The 25931-nt window shown below is 44.3% G+C and overlaps 2 protein-coding genes and 1 long non-coding RNA gene across 6 annotated transcripts; 1 reads left to right on the forward strand and 2 right to left on the reverse strand.

The window, feature by feature from the left end:
* The first annotated feature begins 34 nt into the window (after positions 1 to 34).
* On the forward strand, positions 35 to 12724 carry TAX1BP3 (Tax1 binding protein 3). The gene is made up of 4 exons (XM_077836530.1): positions 35 to 138; positions 4739 to 4858; positions 5196 to 5273; positions 10881 to 12724. Exons 1-4 carry the CDS (start codon positions 100 to 102, stop codon positions 11016 to 11018), a joined length of 375 nt encoding a protein of 124 aa, XP_077692656.1. The 5' UTR covers positions 35 to 99; the 3' UTR covers positions 11019 to 12724.
* Positions 1573 to 7861, reverse strand: LOC144276454 (uncharacterized). The gene is made up of 3 exons (XR_013348251.1): positions 7621 to 7861; positions 7102 to 7195; positions 1573 to 1656 (listed from the first exon to the last, which is right to left on the reverse strand). It is a non-coding gene; the product is annotated as an uncharacterized LOC144276454 (long non-coding RNA).
* CTNS (cystinosin, lysosomal cystine transporter) lies at positions 12720 to 25772 on the reverse strand. 4 transcript variants are annotated; one of them, XM_077836523.1, is made up of 11 exons: positions 25699 to 25772; positions 24945 to 25027; positions 22725 to 22803; positions 21392 to 21476; positions 21175 to 21275; positions 19924 to 20055; positions 16737 to 16836; positions 16529 to 16648; positions 15496 to 15666; positions 14932 to 15049; positions 12720 to 14439 (listed from the first exon to the last, which is right to left on the reverse strand). In XM_077836523.1, the coding sequence occupies exons 1-11, from the start codon at positions 25752 to 25754 to the stop codon at positions 14309 to 14311; spliced, it is 1176 nt and encodes a 391-aa protein (XP_077692649.1). In that variant the 5' UTR covers positions 25755 to 25772; the 3' UTR covers positions 12720 to 14308. The 4 variants fall into 4 exon arrangements, with proteins under 4 accessions (XP_077692649.1, XP_077692650.1, XP_077692653.1 ...); XM_077836524.1 differs by lacking the exon at positions 25699 to 25772 and adding an exon at positions 25465 to 25536; XM_077836527.1 differs by lacking the exons at positions 22725 to 22803; positions 24945 to 25027; positions 25699 to 25772 and adding an exon at positions 20593 to 20713 and having other exon boundaries at positions 21392 to 21426.
* Positions 25773 to 25931: the final 159 nt, after the last annotated feature.

Consider the following 25931-nt stretch of genomic DNA (forward strand, 5'->3'; position numbering starts at 1 on the left):
GCTCCTCGGCTGCGGAGCGAGGGGCGGGGCCGGAGGGACCTTTTGTTGGCGAGGCGGCGGGCGCGCCGGCGAGTCGGGCGCGAGCTGCCGGGCGGGGCCATGTCGTACATCCCGGGGCAGCCGGTCACCGCCGTGGTGGTGAGTGGGGCAGGGGCCACCCCCGGGCGGGGCCGAGCGCTGGGGAGGGGGTGGCCCCCGCCGGGACCGTGTCCCTGTAGCGGCCCCCCCGCCCCGCCCGGCAGGACCTCGCCCGGAGCAGCCCCCTCAGCTCTGGCGGCGGGTCGCGAACCGCTCGGGGCGGCGCTCGGGGCGGCGCTCGGGGCAGTCCGCGCTTCCAGCCGGCCCGTGCGGAGCGCGGGAGACGCCCCGGGGCAGCGCTGCCCGCCCCGCCCCACCCCGCCCCGTGCAAACACTCGGCCGGGCCGGGCCGGGCGAACCTGCCCGGCTCCCCGCCGGCTGCGGGGCCGAGCTCCCTACCCCGGGCGGGGCGCGCTGCCGCACCGGTCACGGGGCGCGCGGGCTGGGTTCCTGCCCCCCCACCCCCCGGGGGGAGAAGGGGAAAAGTCTCCTTCGGGCTGCTCGGCTGCCAGCAAAACCCACCACGGCGGGGGCGTTTGACAGCAGCGCAGCGCGTGTGGGAACGGGTGCTGGGCTCAGGTGGCGCGGGAGCCGGGCTGGACGCGCTTGCCCTGGCCGCGCCCCGCTTCAGGGGAGTCGGAGGGAGGTTCCGAGCTGCGCTGCGGGAAGCGCTCGGGCCGAGGCTCGCGCGGTGAAAGCGCCGCCTGGCGGTGGAAGGGGCCGAGCACTGGGAGAGCTGAGTCCCAGTCTGCCGCTGGGCGACCTGGGGCCGGGCCCCTCGCTGCTCTGGGCCTCTGTTTCCCCCGTCTCTAAAACGAGGCTGGTCGCGACCTCCTTTGTAAAGCACTCCATAAGAGCTACCTAGTCTGTACGAAGTGAGCTGTCTCTCACCAAAGCTCATGCTCCAATAAATGGGTTAGTCTCTAAGGTGCCACAAGTCCTCCTTTTCTTTTTGCGGATAGAGACTAACACGGCTTCCACTCTGACACCTGGGCAGTCGAAAGGTGGAGCGAGCTAGTGTACTGGAGGCAACTCGAAGAGACCTCTCCAGTTCACTGGCTATTCTGAAGCATGTAACAACTCTTTCCCCCATCCTTGATGCACCTGCATGTATGCATGTATACACGTACAGCTAAGTAACAAGGTGGTAAAACAGTATTTGAAAAATGTGCTCTGAAGCAAAAGAACCGTAGCATGTTTGTAGATTTGGGGTAGGGGGAATGGAAAAGTCAAACTAATTCATTTTGGTGGTGTGAAAGGATTGGGTGACTTAGCTTCCCTTATTGTATTTTTTTAATTAAGGATTTTACTACAGATATACTTTAGGTTATACCATTTTTCTTACCACTTTCATCCAAAGATTGAAGTATCATTGTCCCCTCTGTACATCCAGGAAAACTGAAGCACAGATGTGATCTGACTTGCCCAAGATCATATAGTGAGTCAGTGGTAGAGCAGGGAACAAAAGCTAGCTGTCCTGTCTCCCAGGTCCACTGGATTATGCTGTCTCCGCTATTTGCTTATGGTTACGTTTCTGATGCGCACAAGACTGCAGCGATGCATGTCACTTTGCGGTAGCTGTAGTGGAGGGGATGAAAAAATAACCTTTTTTGCACAAAGTCTCTGACAGTCCGATGAGAACGAAGAACTTAGAGGCTGTGTGAGCTGGTGTGAGTTCTGCCACTAATGCAAGCCAGTGCAGGTTGGATGGGGGCTGATTTGACTCCAGAATCAACCCTTCTCCGTAGAAAATAAGCCCAGTAAAACGTACCATAAGTGTAGAGGTGAAAATTTGCCACATATCGGTGTGGTGCACACCGTGGCATGCACTAGCTGTCCAACCAAGTGACTGTCAAACAAGTCAGATTTCTGACATCTCCCTGCAACGCCAGGCAGCCTAACTGAGCGCAAACTGGGATCGTGGTACGTGCTGTGATTTAAGAGGCATAGCATAGTCAACTTGCCACTTATCAGAGGACTTCACCTCAGATGTCAGACCTCTCTAACAGTATTTTTCTTCGAAAACCATTGTGATCTTGATGGAAAGTGTTCACTCTTTAGCTTGGCAGATGGTGCCTTCTGTTAAGGTGCCTTCTGGGATAGAAGATGATGGTGCACAGATTACAATGGGTTACTTTTCCTGTGGGTAAACACCCTGCACACCATGTTGCTCAAGGAGCATAGGTTTTCTTGAACTGGAATCTCAGTATCGCCAGTTAACAAAACAAAACCAAGAATGTCCTTGTTCGGCTAAAGTTGTGGTGCCTTAGCGCTGCTCCCCCCCCCCCCCCCCACGCACGCTTGATAAAAATGCCCTGTGACTGCACGCTGTTGCTGTTAGCCTTGTTCTCAACAACCTGCCTCCGAGCCAATTCCAGTGTTGAAGACAACATAAAAAGATACCAAATCTGCTGCCATCCACTTGTTTGGCTGCCAGCCTGGAGTCTGTTCCTTGTCTGTCTCTTATTATGGTATGCTGCAATTTTTAGTTTGTCTGTGGAAGTTGTCAGTATTTCCAATGAGCTCATATGGAGTCTCAATCGAATTAAAATGATTATTTGTTTACTTGGCTGAGTTAGACACCTCCCTCTTCTATTCCAAATGGGCTCACTTGACCCAGGGAAGCATTCTGATGAATGGAAAAAGACAGCCGTGCAAACTTGAGGGAAGAAAAACTTCAAAAATCGTACATGTAGCCTTTAGAGTAGCAGCTGTGTTAGTCTGTATTCGCAAAAAGAAAAGTACTTGTGGCACCTTAGAGACTAACAAATTTATTTGAGCATAAGCTTTCGTGATCTACAGCTGAATACACTGAATGCATCCGATGAAGTGAGCTGTAGCTCACGAAAGCTTATGCTCAAATAAATTTGGTAGTCTCTAAGGTGCCACAAGTACTCCTTTTCTTTTTACATGTAGCCTGTAATTTTGCCCTCAACCCATACTTTCTTTCCAGGAGTTGCTGTCAGAAGGGAAAGCTAGTTACCATACCCAAAATTACCTAGAGGAGATAGGTTGTTTACATTTTGGAGTATTTCACAAGGAAGAACCTTCCCCTGAGCAGGGAAAAACAGTTTCTAATCTCTCAATGCAAAGTGTCACTCTGGTAGCATGACAAGACTTACTGACTGTTCTGTGTCCTCCACTAGACAGTGCTGCATGGTGCTCTTTAAAAGTTGAGTGGCATCTGCTTTAGCTATTCTAGTCTTGTGAAGTAGATTAAAAAAATTTAATTTTGTACTTCACTAGCTAAAACCCTTGTGAAAATGAGATGCCAAGCAAGCTTTTGAGAATTAAATCCTTGTTTCTGGTTTTATCTGTAATCTGTGGGTTTGCAATGCTATAGTTAAGAGTTCTGTTACTATAGAGGCAGTAAAAAACATAGAACTGTAGTTGGTCATACTTGAGTTCATTAAATTAAAATGTTCTAAGATAGTAACGTGAACTACTTTCCTTGATGAAACAAAGATTGCAAAGCAACTCACTTTGAATTACTAATCACACTTAAACCAGGCTTCCTGGTGATGTGTATGATAAATCTCATAATTTTGGTGGAAGTAGGTCATGCAGCAAAGGCTGCACAAATCATTTGTTTGGCAGAGCAGTTTGTAGCCTGGGGGGATCTGGGCCTAATTCAAGAGGAAAGACTAAACAACTTCTTTTGCAGAGAGGCCCCGGCTGGACAGGGTTCTGGATGAGATCATGACTCCCCTTCATATCTCTGTCACTAAGAGCGCCTCTGCTGTTACTCATACTTTTTAAAATCTCTTGGTGTCTGAACCTTCTCATCAAGACTTTTTTAGTTCTCTTAATGCCGGGGAGACTTTACAGCTGGTCTTGTGAACCCTTTGGTAGTTGGACTCTCTTCAGCCGAGTTAGTGGCCTACGTTCAGAGTACTTTAAGTTTCTGAACTTGTTGCAGACAACAGAAGTCTCTGCCCCATTATCTATTGTGGGTGAGTGACAATAGTAGGATACATACTCCCATTGGCAGAGCGCAAAGGAGGAACTTGCAGTTTTTCCATGAACAAAACAGAATAAGATGTGTGGGTTTGAGAGACTGCTCGTTATTGACACTTGCATTTTACTGGCTTAAAGGAAGCTGATCTCCAATATAAGTCTACTGCTATTGGAGCCATCCCTCCTTCCATTTCAATTGTGGTAACGGAGATAGAGGCTAAACTCCTTTAGATGCTGAAGTGCCAAGTCCTTTAGGGATATGTTTGGAGATGCTTATTTCTGTTGTGGCTTACTAGCAAGGACAACAGAGTGCTCCTCAGTTACTGCTGAAGGGCAGAAATGGTTCATCTTAATGATAACTTTTAAACAGGATCAATTAAAACAAACAGCTGTTGCCCAAGTTAAGTTTGCTTGTCTCTTTGGGATAGATAGCAAATGCTCCCATCCACCAATGGGTTTTAGATCCAGAGATCCCTGCTCATTGTCTAAGCAAATATAAAAAACATGCTTGTGATATGGCCTTCGTTTGTAAACTATCTTATGTGCTCCCTTTGTCTGGAAGTTACACAGTAGCTCACCAAACAAAATCTGTTGTCCTGTGTTCAGAGATAGTTGCATGTAATAAAGCTAAACTTAATCTACTCTGGCTGGAGTAGAAGAAGGGATGTGAATCCTGCACTTTTCCCCCTCCCATCTCTTTCAGCAAAGAGTTGAAATCCATAAACTCCGTCAAGGTGAAAATCTGATTCTTGGATTCAGTATTGGAGGTGGAATTGATCAGGACCCTGCTCAGAATCCTTTCTCTGAAGATAAAACTGACAAGGTCAGATTCTCTTTGAACTTAAATAATTAAGACCCCCAGTAAGAGGCCGAGTGCCCTCAACTCACCTTGAATTCAGTGACCTGGCACACACTTTTTGTAAGCCTATGCCTGGTCCTCCCTCAGTCTGATTGGTCCATGTTATACTCCCTTCCCACTTAGTCAATGTAGCCAACTTGCACTGCTGCTGCATTTGGGCTCTTGTGTGACTCATCTGTTTTCTAATATCAGATTTGTTTTTTAATGGAATCCATTTTTAAGGTGCTGCTAAGTAAAGGTTATTGCCTTGTGTGCATTTGTAACCATTCCAACTGGAATAACTAAAACATGACTCTTACAGGGCATCTATGTAACAAGGGTGACAGAAGGAGGCCCAGCAGAAGTTGCCGGACTCCAGATTGGAGACAAGATAATGCAGGTAAATTCAAAGGTAGGAAGAGGAACATACTGGAATGCCTAGATGCAGGACAATCCCAGCCCAGAAGATCCCTAGGGAGCACTACTTTCCAGGCTATTTCAGAGGTAGGGTGATGGTGACTCTCATCCACTTGCTCTGTTCTTGACTGTTTCACCTGCTCATTGTTCCACTGCTGTATGTGCTACCCAAGGAAGTTTATAAAAGGTCACTGCCTTCCCATATGGATTGTCTTGGGAATCTGTCTGGAAAAGCTTCCCTATCTCCAGACAAGAGGCTTCTGGCTGTAACTGCCAACATGAATGCCCTCTGCAGAAGAGTGACTTATAGGTAGTTAGCTATAAGTCACAATTGAGCACGTGGTCTTGAATGGTCATGAACTCTTGTGAACCTCAAAGCTCTGAAAGTAGTGCCTGGCAACCATTCTGCAATACCAGAACTTGAGGCAGATCATGAAGAAGCAGACTGACACATGTTCTTTCCCCCAAACACGCCTTTGTGGGGCTGGGCTTTTAATAGTGATCCATCCAAGGTACTAAGGGTAACCCAGCAGGTAGAAGAATGTCATTGCTACCACATTAGGCACATACCTGGTGGTCATCCCCAGAGGGGATGTAGATGCAACCCTCATGGTGAGGGTTTTTTGTATCACATGTCTAAATGTTGTGGAGTATCCAATTTGAAAAATTGATAAAATCCAAAAAGGGCCTTTACTTGTAGAATCATAGTCTACTTTTAACAAAATTGGCAGAAAGCTTCTAAATACAACTGATAATGCAAGTGTGTACTCCAAATAGTCCTGTATGGAAAGTTTTTGGGAAATATTTAAATCCCTTTGTGTATAGTTGATGCAATCTGCTCTGGCTGGAGTAGAAGGAGGAATGTGAATCCTGCCAAAAAAAACCACCCCCCCCCCATACTTTTTTGCCTTCAGTTAAAGCAGAAGTCTATAGTCACATGACAGTATGAGCTTGTTTGTACCATGTAATACCTCACAATACAGTGTAGAATGGACTCATTTGAGAAGAGTTTTTGTCTGCTATGTTTATGAAGTTATGTAGATAAGACCCCTACCCCTTAATTATAAAGCATATATAATTTGATACCTGCTCAGCTGGAGACATTAAGCTAAACAAGCACATACAACTATAATTATCGTCTTACTGTCACTGAGTACAATGACAATACATGTATACTATTTATATAACAGTAAGGACTCAGTAGCCAGGCTATAGAATGTCTTGTATGACTATCTTGTGAATAACAAACTAGCACTCTAATGTAACCCCTGTATACAACTGTGAGCTACTGGATATCTAATGCAATGCTCCTTTGGGCCATATTAACTCAAAAAATAATCACAGAAATTTGCAGACTGTTGAAACATTTCCACTGCCCCTCGGAATCTGTCTCTGATGTGCTCAGTTGCTGCACTTGTTACTGTCACAGCTGCATGCATCAAGCACACCAAATCTTCCCTGCAGCATTTGCATCTCCTTGTTGCACAGGTACTCCCACCTACACTGCACAAAGGTGAGGCTGGCTGCTGGAGCAGGCAGCTGGACCATTGTGTTAGGAACTACCTATCACCCATCCAGTGCTGACAGGGGATACTTGAGGATACTGAACTGCAGCATGATTCTGTATGTCTGACTGATCAGTGGCATGTTTCAGGTGCTGCCTGAAGAGGCTACGCTTGGCAGTTTCTCATTTGTTTTGTTCTTGGCAAACTCCTCAGCCACATGATCCAGAGATGGTTACTTCTTCCCCAATACAATAGTGAGATCTGTAGACTAAAAAACAGCAGTTGGCTTGGAATGCAGTTACCTACCTTCAAATCTTGCTAGTGATACTGAGCAAGGACTATTGACTCAGCTAATGCGTGGTTCTTCATTACCTCTCTGGTTAGGTCAGGATTGTCCATGCTGTGAATTCAAAGTAAGGGTCCTAATTTATAAAGCCATTAACAGGCAGAGATATAGCTACTTCCTAGACCGGGGTACTCAAATATTTTTTGTCAAGGTCCAGACTCCAGAGAAAATAAGTAAATAAAAAGACTTAAGGTCTATTAAAAAAAGTGTCTGGTGGTCTGGATTTGGCTGGCAGTCTGCCTATGGACTACCCCTGGCCTAGACTATCAGATAATCTTTGATGGGTGACGAGGTGTCAGAATTTCAGCTCTTTGCCCTCAAACTGCTCATGCTCTAGGTAACTGGAGCAGGTTTACACATGCCCTGTCTGTCTCCCTGGTGGGACTCAGTCTGTAGGCCTGCTTAGGGACTGCCTAAGGCCACACATGGCAGTCTGGGAGGAGCTGGCCTCCCTTTATCTCCATGGTCAGGGTACTCACCTGGGATAGGGGCAAGCCTGGGTCAGTTTCCTCCTCCTGCCTGATGAGATGGGATTTGAACAGTGAGCTGCCATTGCTCGAGTGCTCTGAGAGGCAAGGTAGCTTTCCCTCATGACTGTTAATCCAGTGGTTACATAAGAATGGTCATATGAGGCAGATAAAAGGTCCATCTAGCCCAGTCGCCTGTCTTCTGACAGTAGCCAATGACAGGTGCCCTAGAGGGAATGAACAGGTAATCAAGTGATCCATCCTGTTGCCCATTCCCAGCTTTTGGCAAACAAAGGTAGGGACACCATCTCTGCCCATCCTGGCTAATAACCATTGATGGACCTATCCTCTGTGCACTTATCTAGTTCTTTTTTGAACCCTGTTATAGTCTTGGCCTTCACAATATCCTCTGGCAAAGAGTTCCACAGGTTAACTGTGTTGTGTGAAGAAATACTTCCTTTTTGTTTTTAAACCTGTTGCCTATTAATTTCATTTAGTGACCCCTAGTTCTTGTTTGAGGAGTAAATAACACTTTACCTTCTCCACACCAATCATGGTTTTATAGACTCTTTTCCAAGCTCAAAAGGCCCAGTCTTAATCTCTCCTCATATGTTCCATACCCCTAATAATTTTTGATGCCCCTTTTTCAATTCCAGTATCTTTTTTGAGAAGGGAAGACTATATCTGCATGCAGTATTCTAGATGTTGGTGTACTGTGAATTTATATAAAGGCAATATATTTTCCATCTTATCTATCCCTTAATGATTCCCAACATTGTTCGCTTTTTTGACTGCTGCTGCACATTGAGTGGATATTTTCAAAGAATTATCCATAATGACTCCAAGATCTGTCTTGAGTGGTAACAGCTAATTTAGACCCCATTTTATATATAGTTGGGATTGTTTTCCAGTGAGCATTACTTTGCAGTTATCAACATTGAATTTGTGTGTGCATCTTTGTGAGAGCTCCTTTTAGTCATGCATGTTGTTGCATGTGTGGTGTCTACAAAAAAAAAAGTGAGATCCCTTTATCTATTAGCAGACTGCTTTGGACTTAACTATCTTGAGTAGTTTTGTATCATGTGCAAATTTTGCCACCTCACTCTTTTGCCACCCCTTTTATGAATGCTGAACAGGACTGGTCCCTGTACTGACCTTAGGGGACACCACTATTTACCTCTCCATTCTGAAAACTGACCATTTATTCCTACCCTTTGTTTCTGGTCTTTTAACCAGTTACTGATCCATGAAAGGACCTTCCCTCTTCTCCAATGACTGCTTACTTTGCTTAAGAGACTTTGGTGAGGGATCTTGTGAAATTTAAGTACACTATACTTGTCCACATGCTTGTTGACCCCCTCAAAGAATGCCTGTAGGTTGGTCAGGAATGATTTCCCTTTACAAAAGCTGTGTTGACTCAGACCCAACAAACAATGTTCATTGATGTCTGATAATTCTGTGTTTTACTATATGTCATCCAGTTTGCCCAGTACTGAAGTTATGCTTGCCATGCTCCCCTCTGGAGCCTTTTTTTAAAATGGGTGTTACATTAGCTCTTCTCCAGTAGTTATATAGTAGACTCTGGGTCAGTTCCCCCTTGTGCCTCATGAGAAGGGATTTGAGCAGGCAACTGCTATCTCCCCAGTGAGTGCCCTAATTGCTGCACTAAGGGACAGTCTCATGTCAGTTGCTTGTATTCTCCTGTTGAAGCTCTTCCACTTTAATTAAATAATAATTGGGTCAGACACATAAGAATCACTTAACCCACCCACTGGAGTATAAACTCACCCAGGGTGTGGGAAGAGTCTGGTTAAAGTCTCACTTTGTCTCCTGAGAGGGGATTTGAACAGCCATCTCCCTGCCATGCAAGTAACTGCCCTAACAGGTAGGCTATGAGGTATCCTGCCGTGAGGGTTGCTCAGTTAGATGTTAATTAGGCCAAAGCAAAGATGGGCTGTAAGGCGCCCTTGGTAGTGTAGTGGTTATGCTGCCACACTGTGCTTGTGGAGAGCAGGGCTCAAGTCCTGAGCCAGGAATGAGCCTCATGGAGTTCAAGTCCTTTTTCTTGAAGCCGGTCCACTTTAAATATTAATTGGGCCAAAGCAAGATATAGCAGCAAAGAGCCCTCTGTGATGCAGGTGTAGGGTAGGTGCCTAGAATGCAGGAGACACTGGTTCAAGTCTTGCCTCTGCCTGGGGAGCTTTGCCACCTAAAGTTCTATTTTTAAATTAAAATTGATCTGCATAAAACTCAAACCACTCCTTCATCCCCAGTTGCTAGGTTACTCACCCAGGGGCCAGGAGACCTTAGACCACATCCCTTGCTCTCTGAAGGGATTTGGATGAGGGCCTCCTGTTGCCCTGGCAGCTTCAGGGGGGGGATGTCCCCTCCCTTCTCCAGGACAAGGGGATTCAAACCAGGAGCTCTCCCTCACTGAGATGTGCCCTGGAAGGCTGGGAATTCCCCTATAGATCCCTTCTTCAAATCCTGGTTCTGCCTGTTGAACCAGAATCCCCCACCTCCTAGGCAATATCCAACCACTGGACTAGGGAGTGATTCTAACTCCTGGCCTGGCCCAAACACTACTTAAGTAAAGGGTCAGCAGCTCCAACAGGCAAGTATGAGGCCACCCCCACCCAGTATAGCCTACACTCCAGTGAGCAGGCAGAGGGTCAATTAAATCAGACTGTCCTACAGCCTGGGGGAAGAACTCAAACCACTGGGTTATACAGCAGTCCTGATGATAGCTGTGGCCCATTTACTATGTAATTTTTTTAAAGTGTACCAGCTTCAGCAAGAGCAGAAGAGAAATCCACACCAGACCCTCCCTTAGTTCTGCAATGAGGGAACTCACCTGAGAGCCAGCAGAAATGTCTGAACAGATTTTCCCTTGGGTAATGAAGTGTCCTTGAGATGGTGAAGTGATTGGGTGCTGTTCATTAAGTCTGTGCTTCCACTCGGTTTTCTCTCTGCCTTCTCCACATCTTCAAGTCCTTCAGTGCATGTTCAAACTTTCTCTAAGCTAAGTCTCTTCTCATATACTTCCTCATTCCAGGCGACACCAGGACTCCTGAAGGTATGTTTGTCGTACTAGCAGTTCTTAAATTGTCCGGTACTTCTCCAAAGCAAACCTTTGAACCTTAAAGTTCACCCTATCTTGACTTAACCCACTAGTGCCAAGACACTGTGACAGACAGGCCCCAGCTTGCTAGTCACCTTCACAAGGCTAGCTCCACTGACAATATTGTTTCTTGATAAAACTTCTCTTGTAGGTGAACGGCTGGGACATGACAATGGTAACTCATGACCAAGCAAGGAAGAGACTGACAAAGAGGAATGAAGAAGTGGTACGGCTCCTGGTGACCAGACACTCCCTGCAGAAGGCTGTTCAGCAGTCCATGATGTCCTAATTATGCAATGGGCTTGGGGGAGGGGGGCAGAGGGAGGGATGGATCTATATCCCTTTTTCTAAGGAAGCAAATACTAGACCTGAGTTGTTTGCAAACACTAGTGCTGCCCAACAAGGTAAATATGCACCATTTTTACTCTAAACTGAGAATAGTAAATTCTAGCCATTTCAGAAGCAAGTTTCTCTTTCAGAAAGGCTTCCAGTAGCATATGCTGCATAAAACAGCACCTTACCCTACTGTGTATGCAAAGCTGTAACACTACGGCGGCAGGGGAAGTTAGCAGTTAAGAACATGCAAAACACTAAATACTTTTCTTGGGGAAGAAACTGTGGAAAATGCAGTTAACTTAGTGGGAGATGATTCTCCTATAGTGCAAGAGGTCCCCATTGCTTAGCATTTAAAGCTCTGTTAGCTGCTTCTGCAAAGGAGTGAATGATTAACAGCAGGGAGAGGAGGTAATGTTTTTACTGTAAGTTTTCAAAATCTAATATTAAGGGTTAGATTGTTCCTTGCTAGTTCAGGCTCAGGTTTTTAAGATGCTACATGTAAGTAAGAGTTTGTAGAAAGTCCAATAAGGACATCTCTACGCTACTCTTAGCATCAAGTGCTACCAGAAGTTAAGCAGAATATCTTGCAGTGCTTGAGGGATAGTCTGTCCTGAAGAGTTCACTGCAAGATTTTAGTCTGCTTCACCAAGCAGCTCATCATAAAAGGGACACAAGTTTGAACTAGCAGTTGGTGCAGAAACAGATTATAATGGAAGCTGTGTGGGATTCAGTAACAAATTCCAAGACTTTATGAAGCAATCATAATTTTGTCTTGTATAGAGGTACTTTGCAACTGTAAAGTACTTGGGAAACAAGGCCAGCTTTAACATGCCATAATTATTGCAACTCTAGGGCTTATGTTATTTTTTTTAAAAAAATAATTGGGAAAGAGATGGAAACCTTTGTCATTGCTGACCATACAGGAGACATTTACAAAGTTCCACTTCCTCATTCCACATTTAGCAGAGAGAATCTTCAAATAGAAGGGGCAGCTGGTCTGTTTTGTAGTGGGAGACTTATTTAAATCTTGTATTAAGTAGAAATGTGCAAACAAGCTTGCAAACATCTATTGTACCAAAATTCCTATCCTTGCACCTGTGGTAGGCAAATATACACTACAGAAATCCTTCACAAAGGCCAAACTATGGAGTTGTAGGAGCTTTTGCAGAAGAGATTCCTACAAATCCTTAAAGGGTTTTATACTCTTCAGTGAAACTCATTTACACTTTAAGGCATTATACAGGCTAGCTTTAATTACAGTTATTCAAAAAAATTGCTTCATTGTCCAGAACTAGTTTTAATGACACTGTATATGACCTCTTTACTTCAGCTGTCTTCAGACCAGTTAAAATTTTTTTTAACTTATTACTGCAGTGCTATTTAGGTTCTGACTTGAATGAATTTTATAAACTTGATAAATGCATCTCAAAGAATGTTCCACTCTATCTCAACATACCAGCAGATGCCTCTTTTTATACTTTTTTACCTTATTCAGTAATACAAAAAAATCCAAAAGGAATTTGACATTTAAATTACAAATCCTGTGGTAGTAAATAGCTTTACAGATAGGCCTTATTTTTGTTTACTGTAGAAAAAAGTACACTGCTATTTGTACTGTGGTCTTGATTTTACACAATAAAATGAATTTAAGAAACTGTCTCTAATAAGAGGACAACTTATGTATTTACACCCTTTTTGTGCAAGCTTCCTACCCCTCCAATTCTTCTGATTTAGAACAGGTTGAGTGCTGCTTGACAACATTTAGACAGCCACATTCTGCTGAAGTAAAGATATGCTAAACAGCTAACAGTGAAGTGACAGTCAGCAAATTCTTCACCCATTTACAACTTGGAGCATCTCTTGGGGAGAAGTACATGCCCTTCTGAAATTTTACCATCTTAAACTTTTCAGTGAAGAACAAGTTAATTTTCCCTCTGGCAGGAGGGTCACAGGATTAAGTAATCAGACCTTGAACACTAGTGATTCTAAATCGTGTGTTTAAGAGTCCCTTTTAGTATAAGCTATTCCTTACTCCTGTCAAAGATAACAGATAGCATAGTGCCAAGTTGTACAGTTTAAAGTGCAAGAATGTTCAGCCCTGTTTAGAGATTAAATATCTTAAATCCTTTGCACGCATACTACAGAGAAAGAAATTCAGAGCACCGGAGCAAGTTTTATTCCCAATTCACCACCTTCCTGCATTACCTTGTGTTAAGGTCTTGTTATTTACCCCAAGCCACCTACATAAAATGGATGTCTACCTTGCAGAGGGAATCTTGAGGCTTTGAAATCTTTACCTGGAAGGTGCCATGTAAGTGCTTATCAGCTACTGCCTAGATTACTCAGGAAAAGGGAGGAAACAAAGATTAATACAAATTTTAATCATTAGGCTATTGAACAAGATCAGACTTAACATAAAATTGTTCCCTTGCATTAACAGCACAGACTAGGCACTTCAATAGAACCAAATGTGAATAACTCTACAACTTAGTGCAGTAAATATTCAGAAGTTTGGCACTAGATTTAGCACTTTTACTGAAAGTGCTTGGTGGTATATGGTAGCAGAGATCACAAAAGTTTTTTTTATTTAATGTTTAGGTACAGCTTTTGACACAGTCATATGAACGTGCTGTGAGATTAAATCTGATGAAGGCTGGTCTGGTCTTCATGCTTCTTGGTTAGTGCCTTCATTAACCCATTGTACCTACTTGTAACAGTATCTGTGGTTACCAAGCAGTCTTTTCCTGAGCCGCCGCCTTCCACTTACAACTTGGTTTGGGAGAAGATGAAGTCAGCAGCAGCAGCATTATATTTTACTGTCCAGTCCGCAAAAAAAAAACCTGTTTCTTGGTCACTACTTTATAAAGGTACCTGGTTCGGTTTTTCACCCTCCAGTTGTGTTCAGCTGAAGGAAGCCCAGCTCTTTCCTTGCCCCACACAAAATGCTGTATTGGTCAAAGATAGCCACTATTACTAGGTCAGCTCAAGACAGGCTGGCTTGGAATTAGCTTCCAGGGTTGCAAATCTTTTCCAGCTGCAAGGGGTAGGGTAATGGAGTATCCATTAAGGCATTTGCCATTAAGCAAAAAATAAGTTCATGACAGTCCTATACGGTAGAGGAATTATAAACAGCATGACTCTCGCACTACTCACGTGGATACCTGGTGAGTAGTCTGGAAATCCATCAGCCAGTATAGAGGTAAAACCAATAAATCCGTACTGTTGTCTATTCAGGGTGGGGTCTTAGTTCAAAGACTCATAGCCTGATGTTCTATATAGACAGTAATGCTGGATGATAAAGACTACATCAAAGGTGATGGAGAAGAGGCCCAATCCAAACTTAGTTGGATCTCCAAAGATTAATATCCATTCATCTGTCAAAAATTAAGGTAGTCTGAAAATCTGCATTGTCACCCACATTAACTGATTTAATAGTCTTAAACTGGGTCTTGGCTATCCTTAAAAGTCAAGGGATAATGGCTATCCCATAGTTATGGGTCTATGAGATAAATTGTTCAAGTTTGTCATTACCGTAGGTTGTTACTAAAATGGTTTATTTTTAACAGCACAGGTGTTATTCATCAACTTTAGTTTGATTTCATGACATTGTACGGTTAATGCAATAAGGTATTCTGTGCTGTTGTACAGTTACACAGAACTGTGTAAATAGCTTACATTAGAAGACAGCCAAACACTTATTCTTTACCACATTTTTATAGCACTGATGGCTGCATGTATTGCCATGCAGGACACCTAGGTTTGGGAATGACCTTAAGTGGGTCTGGACTGGAAGAAAGTGCTTTGTGGCAGGTTTTTCTTTAATTGAAAAATGTAGGCCCTAAAAGACACTTCAATTTCATGCTTACCGTTGTTGTAAGACTGCAAAAACATCTGAAGGAGGCTGAAACTTCCACCAGTAAAATCTAGTAACACATTTCCAATGCTCCACCCTTCAGTACTCTTCCGCCGAAAATTCATGTATGCCTACAAGGGAGTCAAAGTGAATTTAAATATGCTGCAGCCTTTGATCTTTACCTAGAAAATGCAAATATTTTTGCAGATTGAGCAGTCAAACAAGGCAAAACTTTTTATTCTACCCCAGCAATAGAGAATTCTCCACTTATTTTGACCTCAGATAATCAGATTGAGCTTTCAATGCCTCAGTTAACCCCAGCTGTAAGAGAAAGCCTCGCTGGTTTAACAAACTACAGTTTTCAGACATTGCAAGTTACTTGCATGCTTAATCAGCACAAGAGCCAATCAATCAAGTGATTGGTTTTCTCACAATTCTAACATAGCATAGTCAGCATTCTAGAATCATATGCACTACATATTAAAGAACCTACAGTGCTCTTCCAGGTAGCCTCCTATATTAGGATGTGGCCTCTTGCTATCTGCCTGAGTTAGGAGACATTAGTGCCAATTTTTACCTGTGGAAAGTATTTTATCAGTGAGATTCCCAGTTTAATGTAAGAAAAGAAAAATAAGAACTGTAGCCATGTGATTTCTCCAGCTGCAGCCACGGACAGTGTGGTAAATGTGAAGATCCATGCAATCACAAGTAGCCCAATAGCAACTCTGGACACTCTTTGACTAGCTCGCTGAAAAACAAGACATTTTATACATTTAGAATTCATTATACCCAGCTCCCTCCCACCCCAGTTACCATAGGATGCACAATGCTAAGCATAACATACAACCAAAGCCCATTGTGGAACTGGCTAGATCGACCCCTCCTCCTCCTCAAGGATCCCCACATTGTTTTAGTATCATAATAGCTTGCTATAGGTTTAGGATAAAACAGTGCAATTTCCGAGTCCCAATTCCCATGGAAATCTTGTTCAGAAGGTTAGCATCCAGGAGGAAGGGGTCAAAGTCTTTCTGCAATGTTTTTGTGGAACTTGTTTTATTACTCAGTTCTAAATTAAGACTATTTGTGGGGCTTTGTGCTCATAATAGCATATTTGAGATGGGCACAGAGAAGCTTCCAAAGTCACGCTTGCCACATACCCTGACCTTTCCTGAAAGCATCCCATTCTGGTAGAGGGAGCAAGGAGCGCACATACACACACCCCTCTTTCACAACTTGGTAATCCAGAAGAGGTAAGAATATTTTTTTCCACCTAGCAGGTTTACTGCCTGTAAGTGATCATTCACACACATTTTGTAATTGGGAAGGCAGTGAACTGAGCACAGAAGTGGAACCCAAGAACAACTCCCACATTCCGAACCAGATTCTGCCACTCCACATGGCTTTGTAAGAGTAATACAAATTGTGCCCATATTTTCCGCTGTAATGGCAGTTGTATTCTCCTATCTGAGAAGGATGTTGAGAATTAATGTTTGTAGAGTGCTGTGAAAATGAAGAACCCTATAATTGATAGGTATAATTGCCTCAAAGCTTAAACATAATCAACGGTTTTGACTTCATTTGGACTATAAGAATATCCTAGGTAAACCCACCTCATATATACAGCACTGAAATATTGTAAAGAGAGTTAAAGCTACTGCATGGAGACTGAAGAAAACATCATTGCTGTCCACAGGGTTCACTCCATTGGGATACTGGCGTAGGAACTGCTCCTGTGTATTAAAAACCCAAGCAAGTCAGCTACCGTAACTCTGTTCTACAAGTAATGAAATATTTCATTGAAAGAACAAGTGCACTTACCTTGATATAGGCAATCCAGAAAAGTCCTACATTAAATACACTGTATGCTATGAAACCAGTGAGGTTGAACGCTATGTAGTCAAAGCTTAATCCAACAACACTAAGAAAGAAAGAGAGACACCACTTTACATGTAAAGATTCATCTGCGGAGCAGTATGGTCAGTGCCATAGAGGGACAGACTTTCTGGCACTAGAAGGTTCTGATTTAAGTGTTTTTTACAATTACTGTCCCAAGCAGAAACTGCGGCCATACCACTTTATAAAAGAAGTAATTTGTTCGCAGTGAGGGTTGCCCCTCACACATACTATATATTTTGATAGCATTTACAATAAAGTTTACTTTCAAAATTCATATTCCTATGTTAACTGCAATGAATCAGATAGCATTTTAAATTAGATCCACAACCAGAAGCATTACATCAGAAGGAGTCCATTCCTGCTGCCCACTGTTCTGTCCTCACATTCCAGGTAAGAATTTAAAAAACTTATAGACAATTGTTTGTTCACTCACTAAGAGCCTCAAGTCAGAGGCAAGATAACCTGTCATTGTTAAAGGCATGCATTCTAAATGAATTGGTTAGAAATACAGTGTCTTCTACAACCCTGGGGGAAAAAGAAATCTTGTCAACCATCCATATTAAGTCATGGTTTAGCGTTAGGTCACTGGAGGACGCACTTGAAGTTCCATTCTCCCTCCAATTCATGTGCTATTGAAAGTTCATCAGGGCTCAAATTCACATGTAGTCACTTGCACTACAGTGTGTGCGCAGTGAAGCTGCGTGCCCTCCCTCCAAGCCAGAAGGAACCACCCACTCTTCCCAGGTGGGCGGAGCCAGATCCACCTTGTCCTTCCCACCAGAAGTGGATAGATGGGACAGGAAGTATAAAAGGTGGAGCTCCAGCTCAGTTAGGTCTGAAACAGTGAGGGAGATAGATGCATCCTGCTTGTGAAGGAACCTGTGTCTACAGGGGAGCTGCCAGAACTGCTGCTGGCCACCTATCCTGGGGAGACAGAGGACACCCCTTCAATCTAGGTACACCTGGAGGGGAGGAAGTTGCCCAGGACAGCTGACTCTAGTCTGCTGTAGCACTGCCTGAAACATGGTCAGCGTGTTGCAGCTAGATTCCCCACTGACAGACCACTCCAAGATTGTTAGAATCAGATCCAGTGATCGGTGGGCCTGGGTCTCCCTACCATCCCACCCTAACGTAGGCCAGGTGGTAGGTGTTAGCCTACTGTCGTCCAGAGCTAGGACGACAGGTTAGTCCTGCCCTTGCCTGAGCCCATAGACTCTTTGGGGTTCTTCCCTGTTAGACCAGTCAGGACACTAATGCCTGGTCTGCTAATTCCCCCCTGATACTAGGCAGTGATACTGATGATGTAGCGAGGCCTCCCTCTGACCCAGAAGAGGAGGGACATCACCACTGCAGTGTGTATTTTAAACACACTCCCATCTTTCCAGTAACTTATTCACATGGCAACTGAAATTGAGGTGATGGAGATTAGGGGTAAATTTTGCAAAAGCACGTGGGTGATGTGGTCTTGAAAATAGGTCTTTGGTTCTTAAGTCAATTAGGCATTTAGAAAATTACGCTAGGTGTCTAACATGCAAAAAAACTGTACTCCCTGCCCTGGAGTAGACTGTATGTTTTACATATTTGAACAGTGCTTAGTAGAATGAGGCTGCAGTCTCCAGCTGCCACAGTATACATACACACACAATATGAATAATGTTAAGTTTTAGTCACAAGTATTTAGTAAAAGTAACAGACAGGTCACAGGACGGAAACAAAAATTCAAGGCCTATGGCCTGTCCATGACTATTACTAAAGATACCGTGATTAAAACGTGGGGGCAGCGTGCAGCCCGGGTCCCTGGTGGGGGCTGGCTCCCTTCCTGGCTCTGTGCTCTCTCCTGCCCCTGAAGCAGCGTTTGTGTGTGGGAGGGGTCAGGGGCACGAGATGGGGTGAGGCGGGCTCTGGGCAGCACCCACCTGGGGGCCTCACCAGAAGCAGCGATATCTCCCTTGCTCAGCTGCTAGGCAGAGGCGTGGACAGGCAGCTCTGTGCACTGCCTCTGCCCAGGGCACCGCCTCTGCAGCTCCCATTGGCTCGCAGCGCTGCCTGGCCACCACGCCTTTGACTAGCAGCTGAGCGAGGGGGATGTTGCCACTTCCGGGGAGCCCCCCAAGGTAAGTGCCATGCAGAGCCCGCCTCACCTTGTCCCATGCCCCAATCCCCTGTCCCCTTCCACACCCAAACTGCTGCTATGGGGGCGGAGGCCTGAGACTGCCCTAGCAGTGGCCAGTATGCCTGACACAGGGGCTGCCTGAGCTGCCTCTGAGCCAGGCGCACCGGCTGCTGCAGAAGTCACTGAAGTCATGGAATACGGAACGTCCGTGAAACTTGCAGCCTTAATCATGAATAACCATTCACTGGAACAGGTGAGAAGTTGTGGAGTTAAGCAGAATTGTGACTAGGGGAAATTACCCTCCTACACATACATAATAGGCATAATCTAATTTCCATCGAGATGAGACTGTTCAGGAGGCATACATACTAGTGAGTGCATTTTTCTTTGAACCCTATTACTCAATTTTTTTAGCTACAAAGTTGCCAGTATGTTCATGAGGCTACATGGGCTCCCTCTGATGGTGAATTTAAGATCTGAAGAGTCCACTATTGTGCTCAAGGGGAGAAAGAAGGGGGGGACGGGACCCAAACATTGACAGGTTACTTCTCCAGCAAAGAGAGAGTTGTTTTGTTTGAGTGGTCTTTTAGTATTTTTAAATCTTTCAGTGAGTTAGGTCTTGATCCTGCAATCGGAGCTACATATGTGAACTGCTGCCCATTGACTTCAATGATACTTTGCAGGGGTCCATTTGGACAAAACCAATTGCAGGGTCAGCGCCTTGGAGTTCTGACTCAGACAGTTTGAGGAAAGTAGCCTTCTAGGAAAGGTACTTGAGCTTGCTACAAGAGACTTTATATTTCTACTCAATTCAACTGCTATATTAATGACGTTAATGGACTCTTGTGATAATGGGGTATGGTTTTCTTCTTTAATGGGAACTAACTACATTAGGGGGATCTCTGATAATTCCCCATCCTACTCAGAAACCAGTCCACATGACCATTTGTATCACTGCTAAGAGACTCACACACATTTCACAGCTAGTCTCCTTACCTTTTTCGTCGCCAGTTTTCGAAAACCTGAGGGTAGAAGGAGATCGACCAGGCAAAGAAATAGATCCAGCCAGTCACCTGGTCTATAATCCTCACTATGTTACTATGAATCACTTGGAATCGAATCCTGGGGCTGCAAAGGAATTTGTACTAATCAATCAGTTTTTAAACAGTCAGTATATTCTCTGCACTTTTCCACAGATCATACTTCATTCTAATTTGTGGGGCAGAAAACTACTCAGTTACTCAAAATTTAGGGTTGGGTTTTAGTAGAGCAATAAAGCTTTCCCCCTTTTCACACACCCTTGTGGTCTTTCCAAGATTTCTACAAATCCTAGTGATTTGCCTACCCTCAATCCTCCTCTATTCTGTCATTTTCCCCTCCCTTATACAGGCCTTCTGAAGCCTCTCATCTTCCTCTTTCTTCTATGCCTCTTAGTATGTTACTGTTGTGCAACAGCAAGGTTTTACTCTTCATGCTTGTCAAGCAAAGCCTTATTATCTGGCTTGTCTTGTGTTCCTGGATATGTTGTGATGTGGGTAACGATAGCCATGATCAAGACAGTTAAAAGCAGAAGTGAAATGAGGAAGTGACAAGACCATGCATTATCCTGCAGAGCTGTGGTATTAATGGCAACAAGCAAATGCAACTCAGCATTCCCCATCTCACCAGTTTCTGATCTCAAGGAAGAGTTCCACCTGTGAACACATGATTCCTTAAGAGACTCTTTAAGCAGGAAGGTTTGTGGATGTGCTAAGTACTTGTGGCTTGCATTGAAGTCTTGTGAAAGCTGTGGGTGTGCAGAGGAGAGTCAGGCTGTTAACATTCAAGGATATGAATCTCAGAAGCGTGTTCGCAAGATAGGCATAGCAACAAACCAGTAGCCCATGGAGTTTAGGGCCAAATGGTATCCAGCTTGAGTAGTGTTGTCATGCATGCTTGGAGCCTTTTCTTGTGTAGTTTAGAGCATGCTGCTGAACCCGACCTATGAATGCTTAGGAGGTTAGGTTTCATGATTACAAGATACAGAAGCTACCAGTACCACTTCACGTATCTCAACATCATTTTTTTTGGGGGGGGGGGGGGGAGAAGGAGAGATAAGAGAAGATGACTATGTTTATGTTAATCAAGGGAACTTGCAGTGTAATTAGTAAGATACTGGGAGATGGTGTAGGGGCGGGGGAAATTATTATACTACTTTGGATACCAAGGAGTTGCACGTGATCTGGGTTGAATAGTAGTTTAACTCACCCAGTTTCATTGGCATTACTGGCATGAAGATAAACTGTAACTTGTCCAACATCTTTAGCTTTCACTTGAAAGCTTGAATTTAGACCTGCAGGCAATATTACCTGTCAGACAAGGAAAAAAGGTTACATGTAATGACTATTCACATGTTTTTAATGAGGTCAGACTATGACCAATTGTAAGCTTTAGTATAAGGTCTGAAGTTAGTTTTGTTACTCACTTGATCAGGTAGTTCAACAATGGTTCCATTTTTTGACGAATATGTGATATTAAATGTTATCACCAACGTCTCATTTAATGGGGCACTGTGAAGATAGACAAGTCAAAAGAAGCCTATAAATCCATGTGTTTAAAGGAGGTTTCAGGCCTTCTGGGAGAATTGATTCCATGCAGCTTAGGCAATATTGTTTTGGATGGACCACATACAATTCACACTTAATCATCACTTGTGGCACCAACATGATACTCTAGAAACAGATACTGTCCTTTAGTGACAAACCAATCTGAACTGGATAGAACTTGTATGTGTCCCTTTGTGCAGCCACTAGTCAATTCTAACAGGGGTTTGAAAGATGGATAAACACCTTTTAAAAAAAAAGTCTGATATTTACCTATTTCTCCTCCCACTTTGTAAACACCCCACCAATCCCCACCACTGCAGTCTTCTCTGAAGTCTTCCTCCCTCTCCCCACAAGTCATCTCACATTGAGAGGAACTTTCCATTCTTGGGAAAAGTCTCACTATTAGTGAGAGACTGAGAAAATGAGCACTGGACTATAGTAAATATCTACTCCACAGCTACAGTGTGTGTTTCAGCTCTGAGATGGCTACACTTCTGTGCTGGGAACAGTGACACCTGTTCAATTTATAAAACATTTAGATGTCCTTCTAGATAAATTTGTACATGAAGCATGTTTTTTGTTAGGCTCATAGTAGTTAGAGCTAGAAGAGACTGAGTCCATCTTCCGGCAAATGCAGAATTCAATACTCCAACAGAGGACATATGAATTTGAATCTTACATCTAGCCAAAACTTATTGATACAAAAATACAGACTTATCTGAGCTTGTACCTAATGGTGAATTTTCATTCCCGTGAGGGTCAGTATGAAGGCTATGTACCACAGCTCAAGTGGAATAGTGGCCTTGTACTAACTCACTGCACACAGATGAAACTCACCTGAAATCAGTGGTTTTCAACCCTCCAGTGGTGGGGGTTCACAGACTATGTCTAGGGGGTCCGTGAAAGGTAGTCATAACCGTAGAACAGTGGCTTTCAACCTCTGGTCCACAGACCCCTGGAGGTCTGCAGACTATGTCTAACATTTTCAAAGGGGCGTGCACCTAAATTAGATGGGGGAGGGGGGGGAGCCCACAAATGAGAAAAGGTTTAAAACCACTGCCCTAAATGAACAAAGCCACCTCATCTTTCCTGCAAATCTAGTTAGTTATCTGAACAAGTTTTGTCCATTCTCTGTTCTGGTCTGATGCCTGTGGGTGTAACAAAAGCAGAGAATTAAAGGAAGAGAAACTGAAAATGATGCTCTAACCTTACCTTAGAGTCACGGTGATATTTGTCAAGCTACCCTTTTCTACTGAAACCACTTCAGGGACAGAGAGCACGATGGCTCCATCTGGAAAAAGAAAAACATTAAGCTTAGATTTCTACAAAAGGAAAAATCTCCTTCCTGAAAAGAGGAATTGTTTTCTTGTGTGGCAGAAGAAAGCAATTTGAGAGTACAAACCAGTTAGACGAGCTCCTAGGGGTGGTTAGCAGGAAGGGTTAGAGTGGCAGACAACTAGCAACAGTGTGGAAGTAAGCATTGGCACTTTTTCAAGTGACTGAATAATTCTGAGACATTAATGAGAAAAGTGCAGACTGAAAACAGTAAATGGGCCAAACAATGGTCTCCTGGAACGAAATTAATTGCATGTGTATAATGTGTTTATTATAAATACTTTAACTCTAAGCTAATTATAAAATGCTAAGTGTTATTGTTTCTTGCTATGATCAGCAATGGATCCTAATTACCTGTAAGAATCAGAACTCTTTAAAGCTGGTCTTAAAATTGCTACATGATCCACATGAGCTGTCAAGGTTCCTTCCCTACTCTGAACTCTAGGGTACAGAAGTGGGTCTTTCATGCAGGTTCCCACAAAGCTTATTCTTACCAGCTTAGGTTAAAAACTTCAAGGTACAAACTTTGTCTTGTCCTTGAACCCTATGCTGCCACCACCAAGCATGTTAAACAAGGAACAGGGAAAGAGCCCACTTGGGGGGGATATTTTGCAGGAAGACGTCTCAAAGCCCTACACCCTTTTTCCTGGAGAAGGCTTGATAAAAATCCTCACCAATTTGTACAGGTGAACATAGATCCAAACCTTTGAATCTTAAGAACAATGAAAAAGCAATCAGGTTCTTAAAAGAAGACTATTAAAGAAACAGTAAAAGAATCACCTCTGTAAAAATCAGGATGGTAAATACCTTACAGGGTAATCGGATTCAAAACAGAGAATCCCTGTAGGCAAAACCTTAAGTTACAAAAAGACACAAACAGGAATATACATTCCATTCAGCACAGCTATTTTACCAGCCATTAAACAAAAGAAATCTAAACACATTTCTAGCTAGATTACTTACTAACTTTTTACAAGAGTTCTGAGCTGCATTCCTGATCTGTCCCCAGCAAAAGCATAACAGACAAACCCTTTGTTCTGCCCCCGCCCCAGCTTTGAAAGTGTCTTGTCTCCTCATTGGTCATTTTGGTCAGGTGCCAGCAAGGTTCTTAGCTTCTTAACCCTTTACAGGTGAAAGGGTTTTGCTTCTTGTCAGGAGGGATTTAAAGGTGGTTACCCTTTCCTTTATATTCATGACAAGCCCAGCAGAATACCAAGAAATTCAAGAACTTCAGCTCATTATCCTGCCCTTGCAGTACTCAAGCAACATCTTGCTATTGTGCTTGAAATTGTTGCCATTGAAGTGTGCACCATGCAACAATATCCATATAAGGCATATGAGAAATAAGATTATGCTTTTCTTGCTTGTCAGTCACTTTATTTAAGTGACTAGGGTGTGGTTACATTTCATACACAAGCAAGTGCCACAGTATAGCTCAACCTCCCACAGACAGTTTTTCCACTCCCCTGCCCAAATTCCGACATATGCCTAAAGCCTGCCCAGGAATTCACCACTCATACCTGCTAATATCAGAAGCTTATAAAAGCAAAGAATAAAGACCTCTTAATTAGGGGAGAAGGGGAAAAGTGTTATTTTAAATGCAATTTTTAGAAATCTTTTGTTAAAATTCTATATATTACAAGTGACTGAATTTGGTGGTCTTATCTTGTAGATTCTTCTGGCACCTATAAACCCAATAGCTAGCACAGACAGGATCACCAAATTCATCACTGACTTCAGTATAATGAGGACTAAACCTATAGAGTCTAGCCTACTGACCTACCCTAGTCACTTACATCAATAATGAAAGAAGACATGCTGCGCTGTCACCACAAAATAGTCTGAAGGTAACATATATAAGGGAAGAAAGTTTCCCAACACCACAACAACAGCTGGAGCAATTCTTTATTAGAAATTGTTACACCGAGCCAATACCCTTATAAACACACCACTATTTCACACAGGTCACCTTTAACAGGAGACTATTTGGTTTTCAGCACAGATACCCTTTTCTTTTACAGCCATTTTAGCGAATAAATAACCGACTGCTGATCTGGTGCACAGCTAGATAAGCTTCCCTATTTGAAAGACACTTACCACAAAGTTTTAGCAATGAGAGCGAAAAACACAACACAGAGAGAAGTAGCCATCTTTTCACCATCATGCTATTCTTCAGACCGCTACAAAGCAAATGAAAGGAAGTTTTGTTTAGGCTCCTGCATAATTTCAGCCGCAGAACAGTCCCATCGAGCACTCTTTTTCCACTGTGCCCTGCATCCCTTCATCTCACCCATCACTTCCCCACACACCATGGCCAGCCCAGCACTGCCCCTTCACCTCCACACCTAGCCCCCACCCATCCCAGGGGCTGGGGCCACCTTGAGCCTGGCTTGCCGAGCTCCCACTCACCACCGTGCGTGGTGCCCACCCTGCATCACCATTTCTGGCCCCCCATCCACCCCAGCGGCCAGGATACCTGAGCCTAGAGCCCTCCCTTCCCCAGCCCCCCTCACCACCCTGCCTTGCCCCACACCCACCCCAGGGGCCCCTGCACCTAGAGCCCGCCCGCCCGCCCTTTCCCCGCCCCACACCTCCCCCCTCACATCTCCTCACCCACCCCAGCGCTCTAGGTAGGGCAGGGGGAACAGGCGGGGTGTCTCAGCGCCCCAGCCAGGGGGCGGGGGAGATGGGGGGCGGGGAGGGCTCGCACCCACGCGCCCCCTCAGTCCCACGGCCACGCGGCGCAGTGCATGCTGGGACTTGTGGTCCTCATGGGCCACCCCTCCGGAGGGGGATCCCCGCTCCGCTGTACGCCCCGAGGGCAGAACAAACCCCCTGGAGAAAGACCGACCCGCTACCGCCAGGCCGCTCTGTCCGACTAGCGCTCTGCCGGCTCCTTCCTCCCATGTGAGGCGACCGCCTATATCAGGCCTCCCGCGGGCTCCCTCTCGCGTGCCGTAGAGCCGCAATGGCCGCCCTCGGCCGCCATCTTGGGTGTGGCATCTGGTGCTGGGGGCGCTAGCGATGACCTGGGGTGTCTCCCTCTTGGTTTAATTAAAGTATTGTTTAAAACTCTTTAGATAC

This window comes from Eretmochelys imbricata, chromosome 17, assembly GCF_965152235.1.
Source record: "Eretmochelys imbricata isolate rEreImb1 chromosome 17, rEreImb1.hap1, whole genome shotgun sequence".
In the NCBI taxonomy this organism is placed as follows: domain Eukaryota; kingdom Metazoa; phylum Chordata; order Testudines; family Cheloniidae; genus Eretmochelys; species Eretmochelys imbricata.